General features: G+C 38.9%; 2 protein-coding genes across 2 annotated transcripts; one reads left to right on the forward strand and one right to left on the reverse strand.

Moving 5' to 3' along the window:
- Positions 1-382: 382 nt before the first annotated feature.
- On the reverse strand, positions 383-14,185 carry PLEKHA3 (pleckstrin homology domain containing A3). The gene is made up of 8 exons (XM_066189852.1): positions 13,864-14,185; positions 10,176-10,292; positions 9,028-9,183; positions 8,259-8,395; positions 7,158-7,322; positions 5,945-5,988; positions 5,301-5,416; positions 383-4,556 (listed from the first exon to the last, which is right to left on the reverse strand). Exons 1-8 carry the CDS (start codon positions 13,901-13,903, stop codon positions 4,429-4,431), a joined length of 903 nt encoding a protein of 300 aa, XP_066045949.1. The 5' UTR covers positions 13,904-14,185; the 3' UTR covers positions 383-4,428.
- Positions 14,186-14,249: 64 nt separating this feature from the next.
- Positions 14,250-18,977, forward strand: FKBP7 (FKBP prolyl isomerase 7). The gene is made up of 4 exons (XM_066189853.1): positions 14,250-14,539; positions 15,930-16,081; positions 18,161-18,294; positions 18,616-18,977. Exons 1-4 carry the CDS (start codon positions 14,331-14,333, stop codon positions 18,775-18,777), a joined length of 657 nt encoding a protein of 218 aa, XP_066045950.1. The 5' UTR covers positions 14,250-14,330; the 3' UTR covers positions 18,778-18,977.
- The last annotated feature ends 356 nt before the right edge of the window (positions 18,978-19,333 follow it).

Below are 19,333 nucleotides of genomic sequence, written 5' to 3' on the forward strand. Positions count from 1 at the left end.
AGCAAACGTGAGGCATCACTGTGACTCTCAGCATGCCACTAATACTAAAAAACCCAAAAGACTCAAGTTCATCAGAAGTAAAAAAGCAGATAGAATGTTTAAAAACCTATTCCAAAAAGACTCACTGTAGAACCTTTTTTTACAATTCCCAATAATCCTATATATTATCAACCATTATCTATGTAAATTTTGCAGGAAAGCTAAGAAATAGGGACAAAACAAGGACTAAAGTGAAAGTAAGGATTTCAGAAGAGCTAAGCACTGCATCAGGACAAAATTCAAACTTCTACAAGTGATGGAAGCAGAAATTAAAAGTATGAAAGAGTTTTTAAGAGTGCATGGTATTTCTTCCTCAGGGAGAAAAGTAAAAAAAGAATAAAAATTAAGTAAAAAAGGCTGTATATTTTAATCTTTAAACCATTCAGAGAGGAAAAAAAAAAAACAAACCAACCAACCAAATGAAACTCAAGAAAGCTTCTAATTCTCATTTCTTTAGATGCTTAGAAACACCCCAACCAACAAACTCAATACAAGGCACAAAAATGCATAGATACAATCTTGTTTAGCTAACAAGTCACTTGTGTACACAGGCACACAATATAACACTAAAAACACACTAGGTATTTAATCATCTCAGCAAAAAGAGAGAGTGATAGCATCTGCAGATTTAACCATGGCCTCTTCTACACAAAGGCTACTGGAAACTCAATCTTACATGGCCTCTGCTGAGTCTCAAAACATTCAGTCGATGAAGAAGCACACTGGTGTGATGGTGTAAGCAAGTTCATCCTGCCAGTACCTCTCTGGCCCAACTCAGCACAGCACTTAAGCAAGTACTTTTGGCAGATGAGTCACTCACATATCTAAAAATAGGATTTAAAATACTTAGGGGCTTTGCTGAAACACAGCTTGAATAGATAATGTTGCAGGCCAACCAGCTGAGCCAGTGTTTTTCCACAAGACTGCTAAGCAAATGCCAACCTGGAGTGACATTGCTGAAGTCACAACCGAAAGCTTCGATATTTCATTTCACAGAACACATCCCTAAGAATAACATTTTTCAAGACAATGGATTCAGCAGGCTCTGGATGAAAAGAAATAACCATTTTGAATTATTTACTTATTATCCTAAATACTGGGATTTCTAACTATATAGGCTGACATTTGCTCTCTTCAAAGATCAGATCTATTATGCTATAGGGCCAAGTTTAGAAAAATATCCCACCACTGATATGGTATAATAAAGCATTTGGCATTCATGTTTCCTAAGTGCTGATGCACAAGGAAAAACTTTAACAAAGCTCTGTGAGTTGCTGTACACATTCTATTAGAGCTATGTATTTTCTACTAACATTTTACGTGTGGCAGCCTGAGAAAAAATAACTGTGATGGTGGAGAGCCATAATTACACTGAGAGATTCATTTTATTGCAGTTTAGCTGGTTGTCAGACATAGATATTTCCTTTATTCAGGTATCACACCCCTTTTAAAAGTTTCTGATTTACACCAACAGGAAAAACAGCTACACTAGAATACTTAAAGTGATGGAGCAAAACTCAAGTTTACAATTTGTGAAAATAAACTTAATAAAAAAAAAAGGTGTGTGATTTCAATTTTTAAGAAAGGAATAAAATTTTTTGCAGAAGCAACCACTGAAGTATTCCTATCCCAAAGATTGCTTTCTCTGAGGAAAAAAAAAAAAAAAGTTTAAAAAGGGAGGCTGAATTACTAAGTTGAAAGACATACAAACATTAATTTACATTACCTTAAAGCCCCTGAGCATTATAATCTCAGTATTCACAGCTCTCCAAATTATTGAGTGCCTTACCATTAATTCTTTAAAATGGAAGCTGGTAATTTCTAAGCGTTCTATTTCTAATTATCTGATGTTAGAAACTTCAGACATATAACTGAAGTTACTGCTTTGCACCTAAATATATGTCCCATTCTTTAAGTATGAATACTATATAAATATATTGTTTAGGTCATTAATACTCTTTAGAAATTTGAACTGGTCTCAGACTGATCTCTTCAGAAGCATGTGAGATCAAAACTACAAGTACCAACTACCAAGTCTGTTGAGGTTCCGCTCTCATTCTGGACTAGAAAGAATGATACAATCAGGCATTCCTGATAAGCTCTCACATGAATTCGGAAATTGAATATATAAGAGCAGCCAGGCATTTTTTAGTCTTACTATGCATGGATCATTGTGATTCAGCCAGATAATTTTCAGAAATTATTTCTTAACCCTAGTTACCAAAAGTATGACAGCATATCATCTTCACTAATTTCACTGAAATACATTTTAGGATTTTTGGTACAGGTATCTATAAAAAGGCTGATTTAACAGAAATGTATCACACATATATACATACAGCTGCAATGATGGCTTTGCAGACCTAGAAAAACCCACAGCAGCACTGAAGGAATCACACATATATTCTGTGCTCGGATCTGATCACAATTTTTGTCTTGTAGTAGTATTTAAAATTATTACTTACTACTACATTTACTGATCAGTCTCACTTTGTTTTTGCACAACATGGAGTCCAACCTCTTTTCTTTATAGCAGGTGAAAGCAGAAAAAGGTATCTGTCATCATGACATGTAATTAACACTGCAGAAGCTGGCAGAAAGCTCAGTGAAATTTCAAAAAGCACCTCTGACGGTGTATTATTCAAGAGAACACTCTCATTGCAGTATGTAGTTTACTTCTCTGAACATCTTCTTTAATACTTATTTTTACAATTGTTGTGTCATACAGAATATGTTAAAGCAAACATTCAGAAAAAAAATGTACAAGCGTGTGGCTGATATGCATATGCCAGTTTGCATGAAAACTGACAGAACAGAGCAAAAATGACAGCTCTGAGCTGGTATCCACAAACCCCCTTTTACAAACCATTTCATTCCACTTGAACCTGACATAATGGTTTATAAACTGGCATTTTATATAAGGCCAACAACTCTTATGTTTTTCCTCAACATTTGGACTTATTTTGATTTAGATGAATCAACATTCCAAAAATTATAAGGAAAGCTCCCATTCCCATCTGTTCTCAGCCTGCTTCAAGTTATTTATATACACAAAAGGAAGACTAGTTAAACCAAATTAAAGATCTGATTATAAAAACAGATTTTGGTATGTGCTTGAGTACAAAAAACCCTGTACATTTATTTAGCAATTGTGTAAATCAAGAACAGTAAATGGCTTGCTTAAAGTGCTCTACAACTAAGACTTTATAAACCTAGTTCATCCCTAAACAAACACCCCAATAGTCCCCCAAAGTTTACAATGCTAACATTAACAACCTTCTTGACCAAGGTGCAGGTAGGCACTATTATACTATATTACTCATTAAGAGAGTCAGACTCTGACCTCACTTACAGTTAATGCAAATTTACACTGATGTAACTGAGAGCAGAATCCATCTTCTGGTGTATACCATCCTCAAATGATATAAAGGAGTTGCAAAAACAGACGCTCCCTTTTGTATAAATATGTCATAAATAAAACACATATAGATACAAATATTCATTACAACAGCAGCTTAGAACGGTCTAACATTTCAGCTCTTGTTTTGATCATACTTTGCTAAAAACACATCATAAGTAAGCAGAGTAAATCTTAACAGCACTGTATTAATTATTTGTGATTCTACACACCCCAGAAACAATTTATGCACATTTTGAAGCTTTTAGTAGAACTGTAGACCTTTAGTAGTGAAAGTAGGTAGAAATTTTTGATGCAAAAAAGAATAAATAAATAAAAACTATTAAATATCCCATGTTTGGTACAAATACTTCATATTAAGTTATTTTTATACATTTGTTTAGAAAAATACACTAAATATTTCTACTTTCATTGCCTAAAAATAAGGACTGGATTATGTATATCCTTGTGTTTTTAAAGGCGGCAATGTCAATTACCGTCAAGCTGCTGGAGCAGAGCCATTTGTGCCCATTCCCACAGCCCTGACACTGGCAAAAAAAAACCGTTGTGGGGCTAATCACAGCTCCAGGTGGATGACCTGGTACAAATGACCAAGAGGCCCATGGCACAAGTTGCATTTTCTGCAAAAAAATGAAAACGTTTTGCTGAAGTTTATATTGTTTGTTTACTAATGTATCAGTCAGACCTCCACACTTTATAAAAAGAGCTGCATTTACAAATGTGGATGCTTATCTGTTAAAGCCATCATTTGTTCCAAAAAATGCACATTCAAACTGTGAAATATTAGGAAAATACTCTTGCAAATAAACTATATAAAGATAAAATACACTTCAAAGATAGTATTTATGTTATTCTATAAAGTGCAGAGAAATCCTTCTAAAAAGGGAAATAACTACTTCCTATAACAACAGTATAATTACAGCAGCTTTTGCATAGCATTATTTATAGAAAATTTAATACTTTCAGTTGCTTCAGGAGGAAAAGGATGAAAGAGTCTCTTCCAGTTCAGATCTTTCCTTTGACACTGATTTACTTTCTTCAGGAATGGTTGATGATACCAGATCTCCATTGACAGCACTTCTAGAACAATGAGCAGATCCTATAAAGAGATCAATTAAGTATTTAATTTTCAATCCCCAAAAATATAATCTAATCTGTCAATTTTTGTATTTGCAAAGTATTTTCTATATATAAGCAATCAGAAGAACTAGTGAAGTTAAAGTCTGCTTGAGAGCAGTTACAATGGAGTCAAAATGCCAGCAAGATTCAGAAAGAAAAACCACAGAACTGGCAATTAAGACAGCCCATCTAATCAGGAGGGACTAAATTCTGATCATGATCTTTATTATTGGCAAGGCTGTATGCCTTCAGAGCAGTGCTGTTCTCTACAAAAGGCAAGAAGCCAATGAAATGAACAATCCTTCCACAATGCACCGAGTGAAAACTACCCCTGCAACTCACAGAAGTCAGAAAAAGAGAATTACTTCTGTGACAATAAGCAGGTGGCAAACAGCAATATTCCACATCACTTACCAAATAATCATTTGTGTGAGAGTATTAGGACAAACATCCCTTTTCTGGGTATGTCTTAATTTTATCTTGCCAGTAGTCCTACTGATTTCAACATAACTACTCCAAGCTGCAAGATCATTTGTAATATGGATGGAAGCCAGCACAAGTCAACCAGGTAACAAACCATACAAGTGCTCTGATTTATAATAGAGGAATCTTACAAATAAAACCTTTTTCCTCATGCTGATATCAGTGCCAGGACAGCTGCTCTAAACAGGGAAATAACCTGTACCAAAAGATACAAAGAAAACTCCCTCCCTTTCAAACTTACTCTGAGAATCTTCAGAAAGTGTATCACTGTAAGATTCTGTATCTGAGTAGGTTCTTCTGCGCCGCTGAGAACATCGGTGAAGAGATGAACCCGGTTCTTTCATAGAGTGATTAATCCTACAAAGGAAATGAGATCTATTAGTAAGCAAAATCTGTAACAACTGACACAAATTTTATATGCTTTAACTTTGAAGTAACTGGAGCTTAGATTAAATTATGAGTATCAATGCTTTTTACTATACTAATCTACTATAGCAGACTAAAAACAGCACAGTCAACAATCTTAATTTCACAATTGCAAAGCCTGAAACTGGAAATAAAAGTGAAAGAAATGATTTGAGAATCTTAAATACTGACTGAAAAACAATGCTAGCGTTTCAAGCTCTAATTTCATGAACTTGTCAAAATAAGCCATTTACATAAAGCTTCCAGCATGACAAAATTCTGGTACTGTATTAAAAATAGCAGCTGCCACCTATAGCTGATAATCTGCACCTTTTGTTTTCAAAATTAGATCAATTTATGGTTTTTAATATTTTTCCAAGCAAACAATTCTTCTCACATTTTGATTTTAATGCTAGCAAGTTCAGGGAGGGGAAGGTCTTTTGAGACACAAGAAAAAAGCATAAGGAAACAGAAAATTACCTTTCTGAATAGCAAGGACCAGGGTTGCTAATGGAACGCTTCATCTAGGGGAAAAAAAATTCCAAAGAACAAACAACACCAAAAATGTCACATTTAAGCCAGATATAGTTTCTCAAAAGAAGGATATGGATATCTACATTATTTTTTGCTTTATTTACAGTCTTTACAAAGAGAGATGGTAATATTTCTTTTTATGAAAAGCAACCACTCTCATTTAAAAATCTAATTTAACTGTATGAAAAATTATAGATTGCCATCAATATTAGAAGTTTTAGAACATTCACACAGGAATTAGTTTACTACAAAAAGATGCTACCTCCTATCTATGGAATTCCTTCACTCTTGCACCGAAGCTCCTCAAGGAGCCATTGTTAATTGCTATGATATACAGAAGTATCAAGACATTTTTCCTTTACCAAATGGAAGTTTAAATTCCTCATTACACAATAAAGCCCAATTATGCCTCTTGATTCCTTGTGGTTTCTCTGCTATCACTATCAAATCTCTATGCATATCAAAGGAAGTTATTATTTTAAATCAGAATGATCAGCTTTGTAAGTAAAGAAGATAAAGAGATGAAAGATCCATATGAAAAGAAAGAGATAACCACAACAAAATTGCATAGTACAGCTCCTCTTGGAATACACAGACAGAACTGAGAAAACTTTTCATTCGCCATACGCTGTCTGTCTAAGGGAATTAATCAACAGTGAGTAGCTATGAAATAAAATCTTTATCATTAAATATCTTTTTGTTAAATAAGGGAATGATATATTAATACAAACATCCTGAATTACATACACTGAAACATATGCTATCTTACTTAAGTGCTTCAAGTCATAAAGCACTTAAGCAGGAGGTGAAGTTATATAATTTTTAGTATCAGTGTACAGTTGGCACTCTAAAAAAACCCAAACAATTGAACTGAGGAAAAGTTAAACCTCATTCATTTATGAGATACCTCATTATAGGGCCTTGCCATGTACGATAAATTAATGATGATCATGATGATGATGATGTAGAGGCTAGCAAAGACAAACTGAGAATGGAAAACTGATTTATATCTGGGACTAGTACTGATTTATAACACAGTCAAGATTTCAACTGTTGACATCATAGCACATAACAAATAGCATAGCATTCTGCCACTCTTCCTCCCAGTCCAACCATCAGTATGACACTTAGAAAAGATAGTATTTCAAAATGTCTAAACCATTTGAATAGGTGACGGTGACACAGGAGAAACCAAGGGATCAGGGTGAGGCAGCTGGAACATTTCTGGCTTGAACTTGGCATTAGCGATCTTCACACATTCTTCAAGTGTTGTGATAAATGTATTACATGTGGCACTAAGCAAGGAAGAGGCTTCATTCATGTTCTGAAAATAAATGAAAGCATAAGCAAGAAATTAAATTAAAATATTCAAATGCAGCTTTCCTCCACCACCTCTCCTAATTTCCCGCATTACCACTAAAACATTACATTTCCCATTTTTTTAAGCAAATGTACACCTTACCGTAAGGCCAATTTAAGAAAACAAATGTGACAGCACTGCAATTTCTTTCTTTCTGACATTTTCTGAGTGTCTTTATGTTACCAGTCAACGATGCCTTACTGCAAAGCTTGTCTCAGAGTGACTAATTGGTATCAGAAGATCACTCAGTGAAATGAATTGCAGCAGAAGGTGTGACCAGTTTTATCACTCAAGAGCAAGGAGCTACAGGTCCATTTCACCTCCCTAAAGTGAAAACTTGCTCTGTTATGACTATGCATCAGCCCCTGGCTTTGCACAAAGGACAAACAACATTGTTCACATGCTACTCAAGAGTGCAAAGAATGAAGTCATTCATAATTTCCAGTCCTTTCATTTAAAAGTAGGAATACATTCTAGTATTGTACTTGTGCACATTCAGAGATAGATATCCACACTGCAAGTTTCCACTGCCTGCAACACTAGCTTTCATTGATAAAAAATGGAATACCCTCCAACATAAGGAAGTAACAAACTAAGATTTCAACTACATGAACAGAGATGCAAAACAAGACAAAATATTCTATTGCTCGTATGATAGCTCTTCTGGCCTTTCAACCAAATGGCTCAGAAACACAATTGGTTCCTAACACCAAGTACACAATTACCATCCAGGTACTTTACACACAGAAAATCACTATTAGTACATCTACACACAAGTATTCAAAAACTGACATTAGGTTAAGTCTCCCAATATTTGGGAGATGAATAGGGTTTAAGACATCAACAGTAACTTGAGGTGTATTATATAATGGAATGAAAAGAAATTGTAGAGCTGTGCACCTCAATGCTGGGAGGAGAGCGAGTCTCATCATGGTGAACAAACTCTTGTATCGTATGAACTTGCTGCATTAAAAGATCACAGTAGAGACGAAGTTCAGACATTTTGGTTTTAAGAGATTCATTGGTCTCACTTATTTCTATGGAAAAAATGGAATATCAATTTATACAATGTAGATAGACACTGTAATTTTAAGCACTTTTCATTTAAATATGAATTTAAAAATACACTTAAACTTCCACTTAATTTTGAAGAGAACTGGATTCTGCAATGAATCAAGAATTATACTTGAAGCAGACAATACTTTTGGATAACTGATGCTAATTTAATTACTATTATGAAATAGGCCCAATATTAGGAAAAATAAAGTTGAAATCTTTCTTGGCTGACATATAATGTTGAAAAAAATCACTGGATAAAACTTACACCACCCACCAGAGTGGCTGGAAACAGTTACATTAAGCCATCCAAGAAAAATTATGGAAAAAAAAGTTACTATAAAGAGTTACTGTAACAGCAGAAATTAAATGTCTTCACTACGGCTACAAACAGTATGTTTATTCTAGTGACAACACCACCTTGCTGGTATTTCAGCTTCTTAAGATACAACAGGTACCTGACTTCTAACTCTTAATACTGAGGGCAGATTTACGATAGAGATGACTAGAAATAATTACAATTTATATTAAAAGTCAATAATACTAACTTTGTACCAAAATATTTGCATTATGATTATCTGAAGAAGCGATCTACTCTAGGTAACACACATACCTTTTTCTTTTTTTGTTCTGGTATCTGCTAAACAGGCTTTTGCACTCCCCAGTGCTACCAGCCATCTTTGCCTTTCAGCTGCATTAACTGCTTTCATATAGAAATGCTGCTCCCCTGGGATGATTAGCTCCATTCTTGTGTTGTCTGTTGCATGAACTTGTGATAGAAGAGAAAAAAATTGAAATAATAATAACCTCAACTCAGTAACAATCATTTAATAAATACTTCTCAAAGTGTTTTAAAATGCTTATGATAATCCCACAGCAATAGAGTAAATCACAGTGCACCACTGCTACGTAAGGAAAAGCCCAAAGCTGCTCAACCTTTCTCCCCCTTTTTGACACCCAAAGAACAAGGTAACAAGCAAGACCAACTGGCAAAAAAAAAATTAAGAAGTGATCCTCCCCTCTTTACATTACTGATTTCATCTACACTAAAGAAACACTAACCAAAAAGGAGTTACCACATGAAAAATACTTGGTGGCCCATGTAAAATAAGTTCCACTTTTTAATTTGAAAGTACCCACATCAGAAGCTCAGTCACCTGTGAGGATCTGGAAAAAAGTCAGAGTTAACAGCACCAGGAACCTAGAAAACACCTGGATATTAGCCAAGGAGGCTGACCTACAGTTAGGAATAGACTAAAGACTAAACTTTTACTTTGGAACAAACAGTTCACTTACTGTCTCAAATACACCCATCATCTGTGCATGTGTGCAGCTGCTAACAGTGACAAAAGTAAAAATTACTCAGGAAACCAAAAGACTAAACACTTCTGGTTTATAGGAACCTCCACTTTTGGATCACTGCTGCTGCTCTTCTGGAAAACTGGCTTTCATGCTTGAGTCTCTATCCCTGGTTGTAAGAGGAAAAAGCAGTAGAACTAAACAGCCAGCTGACATAACGTCAAGCATGAATCACGTGCACATAACTATTAAAAACAAAATGTAATAAACGGTGTGTTCTAAATCTCGAAACAGAACTCTATTCATATTCATTATCATATGTGAACTATGAACCTGACACACTGGACTACAGGTAAACAAAAACAAGAAGGAAAAACATGTGATGCAAAATGTATGATTGGTGATCTTTTCTATTTCCATGGCAGCTAAAATTTTCTCAAGCAGCAATCTGTTAATTCCTACCTTTTATTTCACACACAGCCATCTTTATACTTCCTTTGCTGCCTTTGCAAACATCATCCTGGGAATCATAGTATGACAATATCCCATTGTCTAAAACGAACCACCGAGGCTGCCAACCTAGAGAGATCAAAAATGTGAAAGAGAAATTTTAGTCTAATTCCTAAATTGCAAATCAAATTGATCTCTTTGGCTATTTAATAAAAGAGGCAAACATTAAATTATTCTTTTAACACACCAGAAGTAAACAATCTGTGCAGTCTGAAGACCCAAACCACTCCATAACCAGACTAGTGTTATATGGATACTCCACTCCCATTCTTTTTGGGTGCAAGATCAGCATTTTTCTTCTGTTTTCACTGTATTCTATTCTAGAGAAAAATTAAATTTTAATTTAGCCACCAAAGAATCCTGTTTTGAAGGTTGTTAAATTACATACCTCTGAAAAACCACTCTCATTCAAATATATTTTTCAGGCAGATTTTTCTAAGATTGTAGGAACTTATTTGTAAGATACAAATAAATGATCAATGCCACCAACTGCTAAGCTATGTTCTCTTTTACCTACTGTATTTCAGCGAAAACTTTGTATTTCACATTTACATATTGACACTTTCTCCATTTCTACAAATAACATTGCACTAAAATATTCCACTAGAGCATAAAAATTATACTGCCCCATTATACTCTGGGTCAGCTGTACAACAGGAGTAAATTATCCCTCTATTTTACAGCTTGACACCAAACTTTAACTTCCTGCTTGGTTTAGGGTTTGGAACGGCAAACACAGTGTGACCTCCAGGTATTTGGCAATATGACAGTGTGGCCCAGGGTGCTTTCCAGTTGCCATCCCAACAGAACAAGCTGAGGCCATCCAACAGCACTGTATTTTAACACAGGAGGCTAAATCAGGTACCAGACTCAGAAATCAGCCACAGACTTCATACTACTCATAGCATTATAGAATCATTAAAGGTTGGAAAAGATCTCCCAGATCAACTAGTCCAACCTTTAACCAATCACCACCTTGTCAACTAGACCAGGGCACTATGGACCACATCCAGTTGTTTCCTGGACACGTCCAGGGACGCTGATTACCACCTCCCTGGGCGGCCTGTTCCAATGCAACCCTTTCCATGACGAATTTCCCCCTGCAGCCCAACCTGAACCTCCCATGGTGCAGCCTGAAGCTGTTTCCTTTCATTCTGTCACTTGTTATCTGTAAGAAGAGGCTGAGCCTGACCTGGCTCCAACCACGTGTCAGGGAGTTGTAGAGTGATAAGGTCACCCCTGAGCCTCCTTTTCTCCAGGCTGAGCTCCCTCAGCTGGCACAGCTGGTCCTGGTATGACTCACTCTCCAGACCCTTCACCAACTCCACTGCCCTTCTGTGGACACTCTCCAGCACCAGCGTCATTACAAGTTGCAACACTAATTCAAGAAGAGTAAGACCAGGCTGCATTCAATCACATTACCATTCCATGATAAAGAAATAATAACATGTAACTGTGTATTGTTTCTTTTTTGTTGTTTACTAGCTGTAACAGTAAGCATACATGTCTTTTTAAATGCAGAGTGGTAACTAAAAAGCACATCCACACTCAAATTTAAAAGCAGAATGTCAAAAATTACAAACTCTAAAGATAAGAACTCACACAGGAAATATTTCAAATGGTGTGCATACATCAACACCAATACTCAAAGAACATGCAATTCAGACAACTCTGTCCTGTAAAATGCAACTCAACACACGAATCTTTTTTTCTGCTACATTCTGTTACATGACGTGTTGTAGACTCTGTAACTGTCCTGATCTCCTGTCAACGCCTGTCAAAACAGTCTTATCTGTTAAAAAGGGAACCTACATGAATGACTATTCCATCATCACATTATTCTAGTATTGGAAAAAAACAGAAGCAAAGGACTTAAAAGGCCAAGTGCCTCACAGAAGCAAGCCAAAGAAGAAAAACACCGCTTGTAATTTGAAACTGGGCGGTACTCTACGCTTGAGAAAATATTTTAAAAAATTGTACTTCACAAATTCTTATTTGAGGAGGAAAAAAAAAAAAAGCATCTGTATTTCTGGTTTGCTTTTAATGAAGGAAGAAACTAAATGTTTTCCGCAACACTTCAGCAACAATAACAAGCTCTTTTGCTGCTTGGTGTGTAGCATTAATGACAAGTACTACAGCCCATTTTTGGCCACAAACACAGATACTATACAGATAGTAGAGTAACAAGGCAGATGGCAATAAAATTTAAACACTTCACTAATATAATTAGATTACTTTTTTTAAAAAAATGCTGCCATCCTACATTCTGGAGATTGTAGGTAAACCCTGACACACTAATTTTGAAATGCAGGAGCAGACGCTCTCTCTTGGCCAGCACAAGCCTAAGGAAGGATTCTGAAGTTTGCTGGTTTAGAGGACTCCTGGCTTTCAGCAGATGTTAGCTGCATGCTAACAGTATATTTTGTGTATAGTATTCACAGCTACTGTTGAGTATTTGCTTATTCAATAACAGACTTAAAAGAGGAGCAAACACCACAAGAGTTCATTGCCTTTATCCATTTATCTCTTGCTACAGCAACATTTTCAGTCATGTAAGTGAAAATGACAATTTTCATTGTTTCGAAAACAACCTTGTGCTCATTCTTTCTCTCATAACCACAACTGTCTCTATGCATTTCCTCTATAGTTTTTGTGAAAAAGTGACAAAGACATCAAATATCTACTTAATTACAGCACAACTGCTCCCTTTTACCAGAAGACCCATATGTATGGACACATAATTGCTATGAAAAATGCAAGATTATGCTCTGTACACTTCACAGCGCATCCGTAAAATCCTGACAACATAGCCCACATTTTATAATCACTCAGAACCAAGTTTCACACCACTCCACAATCACAACCTGTGTATGCAGAAGCAGAATTACACATATGAAGTGCCGAAGAACCAGAGGGCAAAGAAGATACTGCCAAAGCAGCGTAACAAGAGGCACGATTAAGCACGGTACCTGATCCAAGGCTGAGAGAGAATTAGTCCGATCACAGTGTCAGAGGAGAAATGTTTCACCTTGACACCAGTGCCTGCCCGCTGCCTGCTCCAGAGGGAGATGATGTCTCTATTACAGCCAAATAAAACCAGGCAAATGCTGGCATTTGGTGCACTTTTTCTTCTGCAGCACTTCCAAAAATGCATTTAATGAAACTTAAGTTCATCATGTGTTTTCCCGGTTGGGATACAGGAGCTCCTTGTCCGGCTGAGAGTCTCTGACTAACTCAGCAAGGCGCAATCCAGGTGGCGAGAGGGGCTTAGCAGAAGGCAAGGCCGTGTTCAGCTCACCCGTGCGGCTGCCGGGGGCAGTGGGTTCGCCCGGCTTCGGCCCGGCCGCCGCCCGCACCGGGCCAGAGTGGGGAGCGCAGGCGCTGCTCCGCCAGGAGCGTCCCCCGGCCCGGCCGGAGCCGGCTCCAGGCGACCGCCGCCCCAGGGCCGCCTCCCGGCCGCTCGCCGGGGCTCGGCTCCGAGCATAAATGTCCCGGCCAACGGGTTACCGACAGCTCCGGCCGCCCGCGGGGCGCCGGGACCCCCCGAGGCAGCAGCAGCAGCGCCGCATCACGGCCGAGGCCGAGCCGAGCCGAGCCGAGCCCCAACCGCCGCCCCCCGGGCCCGGCCCTCCCCACCTACCTGCTAGATAGTTGGTCCACTTGTACAGGACCCCCTCCATCGCTCAGAGCCCGGCGCCGGGCCGCATCCTCCTGCTCCGCCGCGGGGAACGGGCGGCCGCGGCCGCCGCGGGGATGGCGCTCCCCTCCCGGCCCCACCGCCGTCTCCCCCGCGCGGAGGCGGAGCCGCTCAGCTCAGGCGCGGCGGCCGCGGCGGCTCCGGCGGCGCCGCCCGCCCCGCGGGCTCTGCATCCCCCGTGCGCGCCCGGCCGCGCTCCCGGCCCCGCCGCCCCGCGGCTACTTCCGACGTCCCTTCTTCCCCTTCCTAAGCGGAGAGGGCGGCCCCAAGAACCGCCCGCCCCGCGGCCGCTGCCTGGGCCGGGCTCGTCCCCACGTCCGGCGCGACTGGGGCGGAGGGCGGCGCTGGCTCGGCCCCCGCCCCTCGGCGCGGCGGGGACAGTGCCACGGCGGCGGTCTCCTGCGAGCGACATGGGCCGTGGGCTGACCCTGCTCCTGCTGCCGCTGGCGCTGCTGGCGGCCCCGGCGCGGGCCGAGGGCGGCACGGCGGCGGCGGCGGAGGTTCAGATAGAGGTGCTGCACCTCCCCGAGGCCTGCAGCCCGAAGAGTAAGAAGGGCGACCTGCTGAACGCGCACTATGACGGATTCCTGGCCAGCGACGGATCCAAGTTCTACTGCAGGTGAGCCCCCGTGGCACCGGGTCGGCGGACGGGCGGTGGGCCTTGCCCGGCGGGATGCGTGGCACAGCCGCTGCACTCACCCGAAGCCGGATAAGCGGGACTCGGGGCGCTCCCGGCGTGGGCACAGCTCGGGGCCCGCACCGACCACATCAGCAATAGTAATTTCTCCCCGTCTCAGCCTTTACTTCTCCTTAGCCGAGTGTTGAAGGATGCGGAGTTTCCCTAGGGTCAAGAGGGAGACGGAGAGGCAAAAGATGGGAATCGAAGACGCCTTTGCTCGAGGCTGGCGGCTATCGCCAGTGAAGGATCCCGACAGGGAGAAACCTCGAAGGCCTGTAGCCCACACCTCACATGGAGACCCCCTTTGGCAGGGTGGAAAAAAATCCAAACCATCACCTTGATACTTGCCATATTTTGTGCTGTAATACGTGCAGAAAAACTCGGGTTGGGAGGAGGAGCTCCTGGTAGGAATGCACACAGACAATTTTAGGCAGAAACTTGAATATAGCATGCACTTCCACATAGTTGGCACTGTGCATTGCAGCCACATTATTACACTAGTGGTTTGCAGCCTTTTTGCCTCGTCCCTGTTGCTGTTTCCTTTCTCGGTTCGTTGAGCCGTCCATTTTATCGCAAAGCTGTAATTTAGTCTTTTGCTTTTTCACTTTGCCTCATCCATCTATCCTCAGACAATAGCCTAGCTCATCACAAAGTCTTGATCCATTCCCCCCGCTTGTATAATTTAAGCAAAAAATCAGTATAGGATAATTCTACATTTAAGAGCACCATTTCACTTGCATTTCTTTGCCTGTGGAAGTGACTGACTGGTACATAGAGCGTTGCTTTCTGGATGTTTTGCTCAGTTGCTGTTTGGTGTAGTGCCCTTACTGGGGATGCCTTGTAAGACCAGAAGCTGCCTCAAGCATTGGCTGTCTGATCTGGTCCGAGTGGTAGGTGAGCCCACAGTGCTGTAGCCAACATTGCCAGGTTCCCCCAACACATACCTGCAGTCTCAGTCCCATCCAATCCTACAGTGCTGTGAACTGCTGAAGACACTTTTACTTTCTAGTGCTCCGCACATTCCTCTTCTTGGAGACTCTGCAGCGGCACCTTGTTTCTGGCATGCAGTGTACATGATCAGGAAGATTGAATGTTTTTGTAAGAAGTTAAAAAACAAGGGCTCTTTTTTAGTTTAAAAACATGTTTCCCCTTACATATGTCAAGATTTGACCTTAAATTATAAATGCAGCAGATAGTGTTTATACTTTGTATTCTTGCACTCTAAACATTCTTGTGTGCTAATAATCTATGTTCTTACTGACTGCAACTAAAAGTTATATTTATGTTAAAAAATATATTAATGTTACTCATACTCCATTTTTTTTAATAGTCGGACACAAAATGAAGGTCATCCAAAATGGTTTGTTCTGGGTGTTGGACAAGTCATAAAAGGCTTAGATATTGCTATGATGAATATGTGTCCTGGAGAAAAACGGAAAGTGACAATTCCTCCATCATTAGCGTATGGACAGCAAGGATACGGTAAAAAAGAAGTTTCTATGCTAAATTTTGTCTTTGTTTTTGACCTTTTCAAACATACAGTATTGTAAATGTCTGTAAGAGTTTGTGCTCCCATGTGGAGGCAGTGCAGCTGTGCAGCCCCAGTCTTGCTCATTGCTACACGGTTAAAGTAGTCCTGGCCACAGACCCACACCTTGCAGTTCCCATTAGAGCTCAGTACCCACCACCCAATGCACTTTCCCAAGTATTGCCATAGTGTGAAACATTGGCAGCAAAAGGAAGATCTCTGTGAGTCATATCAGCATTATTGTGTTAATCTATTAAATTCCAGTCACATTTGGTTTTTATTATTTGACTGCTGCCTGTTTAGCGTTTTAATGACAACCTGCATCTTCTGAGTAAAATGGAATATAATGCAGTGCAATTAATCTAAGTAGAAATAATTTGCTTAAAATAGTGCTTACATTCTGAATAGTTAATGGCTCTCATTATCACATTACACAGTAATTGCAACAGTGCAGTGCATGAAATCTTGATTTGAATATAAGATAATTCAGTGTGCAGATTACTTTAAAAAAGTTCCAGTACAAGTTTTATGCAGTGTTCCAGCACTCAAATGTAGATAAATTCAGCTCTGACATGGGTGTAGTAGTTTCTGTGGAAAGGTAGCTCTTGCTCTATAATACTTTGGTACTGATAGTTCAGAATTCAGTGCATTAGTTTTGTCTGTAATACAATTTCATACAAAAAGGAAAAACACTGATACAAATAAGAAATGTTCTTTAATACTAATGTTAACTGTTTGTTCCAGGTAGCACTTGAAGAAAGTAGTATTTTCCTGTCCTCTGTCTCAGCATATTCCTGCATGCTGGGGAAGATGCCTGCCTAATCTTGAGTTAGAAAAGATGCATGTGACTTTCTAAATCTTTACATATCTTTCCCTTGTTGGTATGTATATTTGTAAACTGCTGACACTGAATTCTAGTATTGTATCTTTCTTTTGTAAGTGGTATTTAAATAATGATTTCTATTCAGATGTATTTAAAACTTCTACTTTTCTACAGCATGGACAGTTTAAACGTTTTGAACTCTGAAATCTGTTATTTTTACTATGACTATTTTATATGGGAAGTGTAATAGTTTTGTTTACTTTGTGTTTACAAACAGTGTAGATTCTTTAGCTTTTCTTCAGTTTATGAAAGATGGACTCAAGCTCAAAATTCTGAGGTTAAAATGTCATGCTCACTGGCTTTGGCAGCTTGCATGTTTACATTTTAATTTTACACTGCGTGATTGCTTTATGCTCTTTTGGCACTATTTTTAGACCTTATTGGTTTGTTGCTGTCTCTTTTCAGTTCCCTTTCTTTTTGCCAGATGCATGATACATGGACCTGTGTTTGTAGGCAGTGCTGGTTTTACATCAGGTGGCAAAAAATGCTTTGATCCAGGAACAAAGAATTCCAACAGTTGTTTTCTTAATTCAGAGGCGAGACAAAGTATTCCAGTGGTTTGAAGTTTCTGTGGGGTGTTTTTGCGAGTCAGATGACTTATGTTCTGTTGCTGCTTTTTGAGATGTACATTTTTAACACTATTTTACAGCATACAAAAATTACCTTTTACCATAGGTATATATAATTCATACAAAGTAGGTAAAACATGATATTGTCTGCTTGTTCTTCAGACAGAAAATGCATGGGAGCATTGATCTATTACTGTTACATTTTAAACCAGATTTCAGCTGTTTAATAAAGACATGCATTATAAAACCAGTCTGTAAATAATCCCTGTGAAATGACAGGATGTGAAAGAGTGAGAACTTTAGAAGTACTTGTTTTTCATGATAACCATTCACCTAATCTCTGAAGGTACCTGAATGCGATGCAGTTTGGTTTCAGGCAAGTACATGATTAGCAAGTTTCTTCCAAAATCATTTATCTAACACAATCAATCAATCTTCCTGTCTAGATGTACAACATTTAAATTCAGAGTTTAATCACAACCTTTTTTATCAAAAAAATGTTAAAATGTGAGTTTATCATACATTTGATTTCTGCCCATAGTGTCTGATTCCTTAGACTTTTTTTTTCCTTTTATTCATAGCACAGGGCAAGATTCCACCCAATGCAACACTGATCTTTGAGATTGAACTTTATGCAGTAAATAAAGGACCTCGTAGTGTTGAAGCATTTAATCAAATAGACAAAGACGGTGACAAGAAACTCTCTGAACTTGAGGTAATATGATGCAAATAATTTGAAACAAATAATGTATAAAACTATAAGTGTGGCTGCATTAGTGTTATCTTTACATGAGCTGCCTCTGCTACAGCTGAGCATGGAACGTTTCTGTGTGCTTACACAAACTACACTGTGCTGTAGTTTGCTGAAATTTCCTTTAATACATTAATAAGTCTCACACTTCCTGTAGACAAACTGTAGATGTGTCTGCACTGGAATCACAATACATTACTTGTATACTCCCAGTATCCTTGAGAATAGCTAGATTGAGTACTGGCATAAAAGTTGCAATGATTGGACTTTTTTCTTTTCTTCTAGATAAGCCAGTATTTGAAAGAAGAATTTGCAAGAGATGGCAAAAAACGTCATCCCTCCGCCCATGATGAAATCTTAGCTGATATATTTAAGAAGAATGACCATGATGGCGATGGCTTCATATCAGCAAAGGAGTACAATGTCTACCAGCATGATGAACTCTAAGTACTTTTAAAAATCTTTGGCTGTTTTCTGGGCACTGAATTCTAAATAATAATACTTTGTCATAGGATTTTTGTATTTTTTTTATAGTGGAATCTTTTTGTATCTCTTAAGGTGACTGTAAAAATCTTATTTTTAACATTCAGCTAATAAAATGTGTCAGATGTTTAAAAAGAAAGAAATAAAATTGAAGTACACCATGATCTAATATTTGTGGTTCCTACAACATGTTCCAATCTACAGTATTGCTCAGTAGTCTCTCATTTGGTGAAATACTGATGAAAATAATTAATTCTGTTCTGTTGAGCACACAAAAGTTACAGTAAACTTTGACATAGCTGGAATGTAACTGATGAACACTTCTCAATCCCCTGTAAAATAAAAAGGGAAAACAGAATCCCAGGAATACAACTCCTCGACGCCTGCAGGCTCCTAGCCTAGCTTCTTGAGGAAAGGCCATTTGCAGCAATTAATTATAAAAGGCCTTAAAATAGGCAAACTCTGTCTATGGAATGTTAAGATAAAAACAAAAATGTTTTTAAAACAACTTAAAATAACC

The sequence above is a fragment of the Chamaea fasciata genome, unplaced genomic scaffold (genome assembly GCF_029207755.1).
Source record: "Chamaea fasciata isolate MVZ Bird 193981 ecotype frontalis unplaced genomic scaffold, bChaFas1.0.hap1 SCAF_8, whole genome shotgun sequence".
Taxonomy (NCBI): Eukaryota; Metazoa; Chordata; class Aves; order Passeriformes; family Sylviidae; genus Chamaea; species Chamaea fasciata.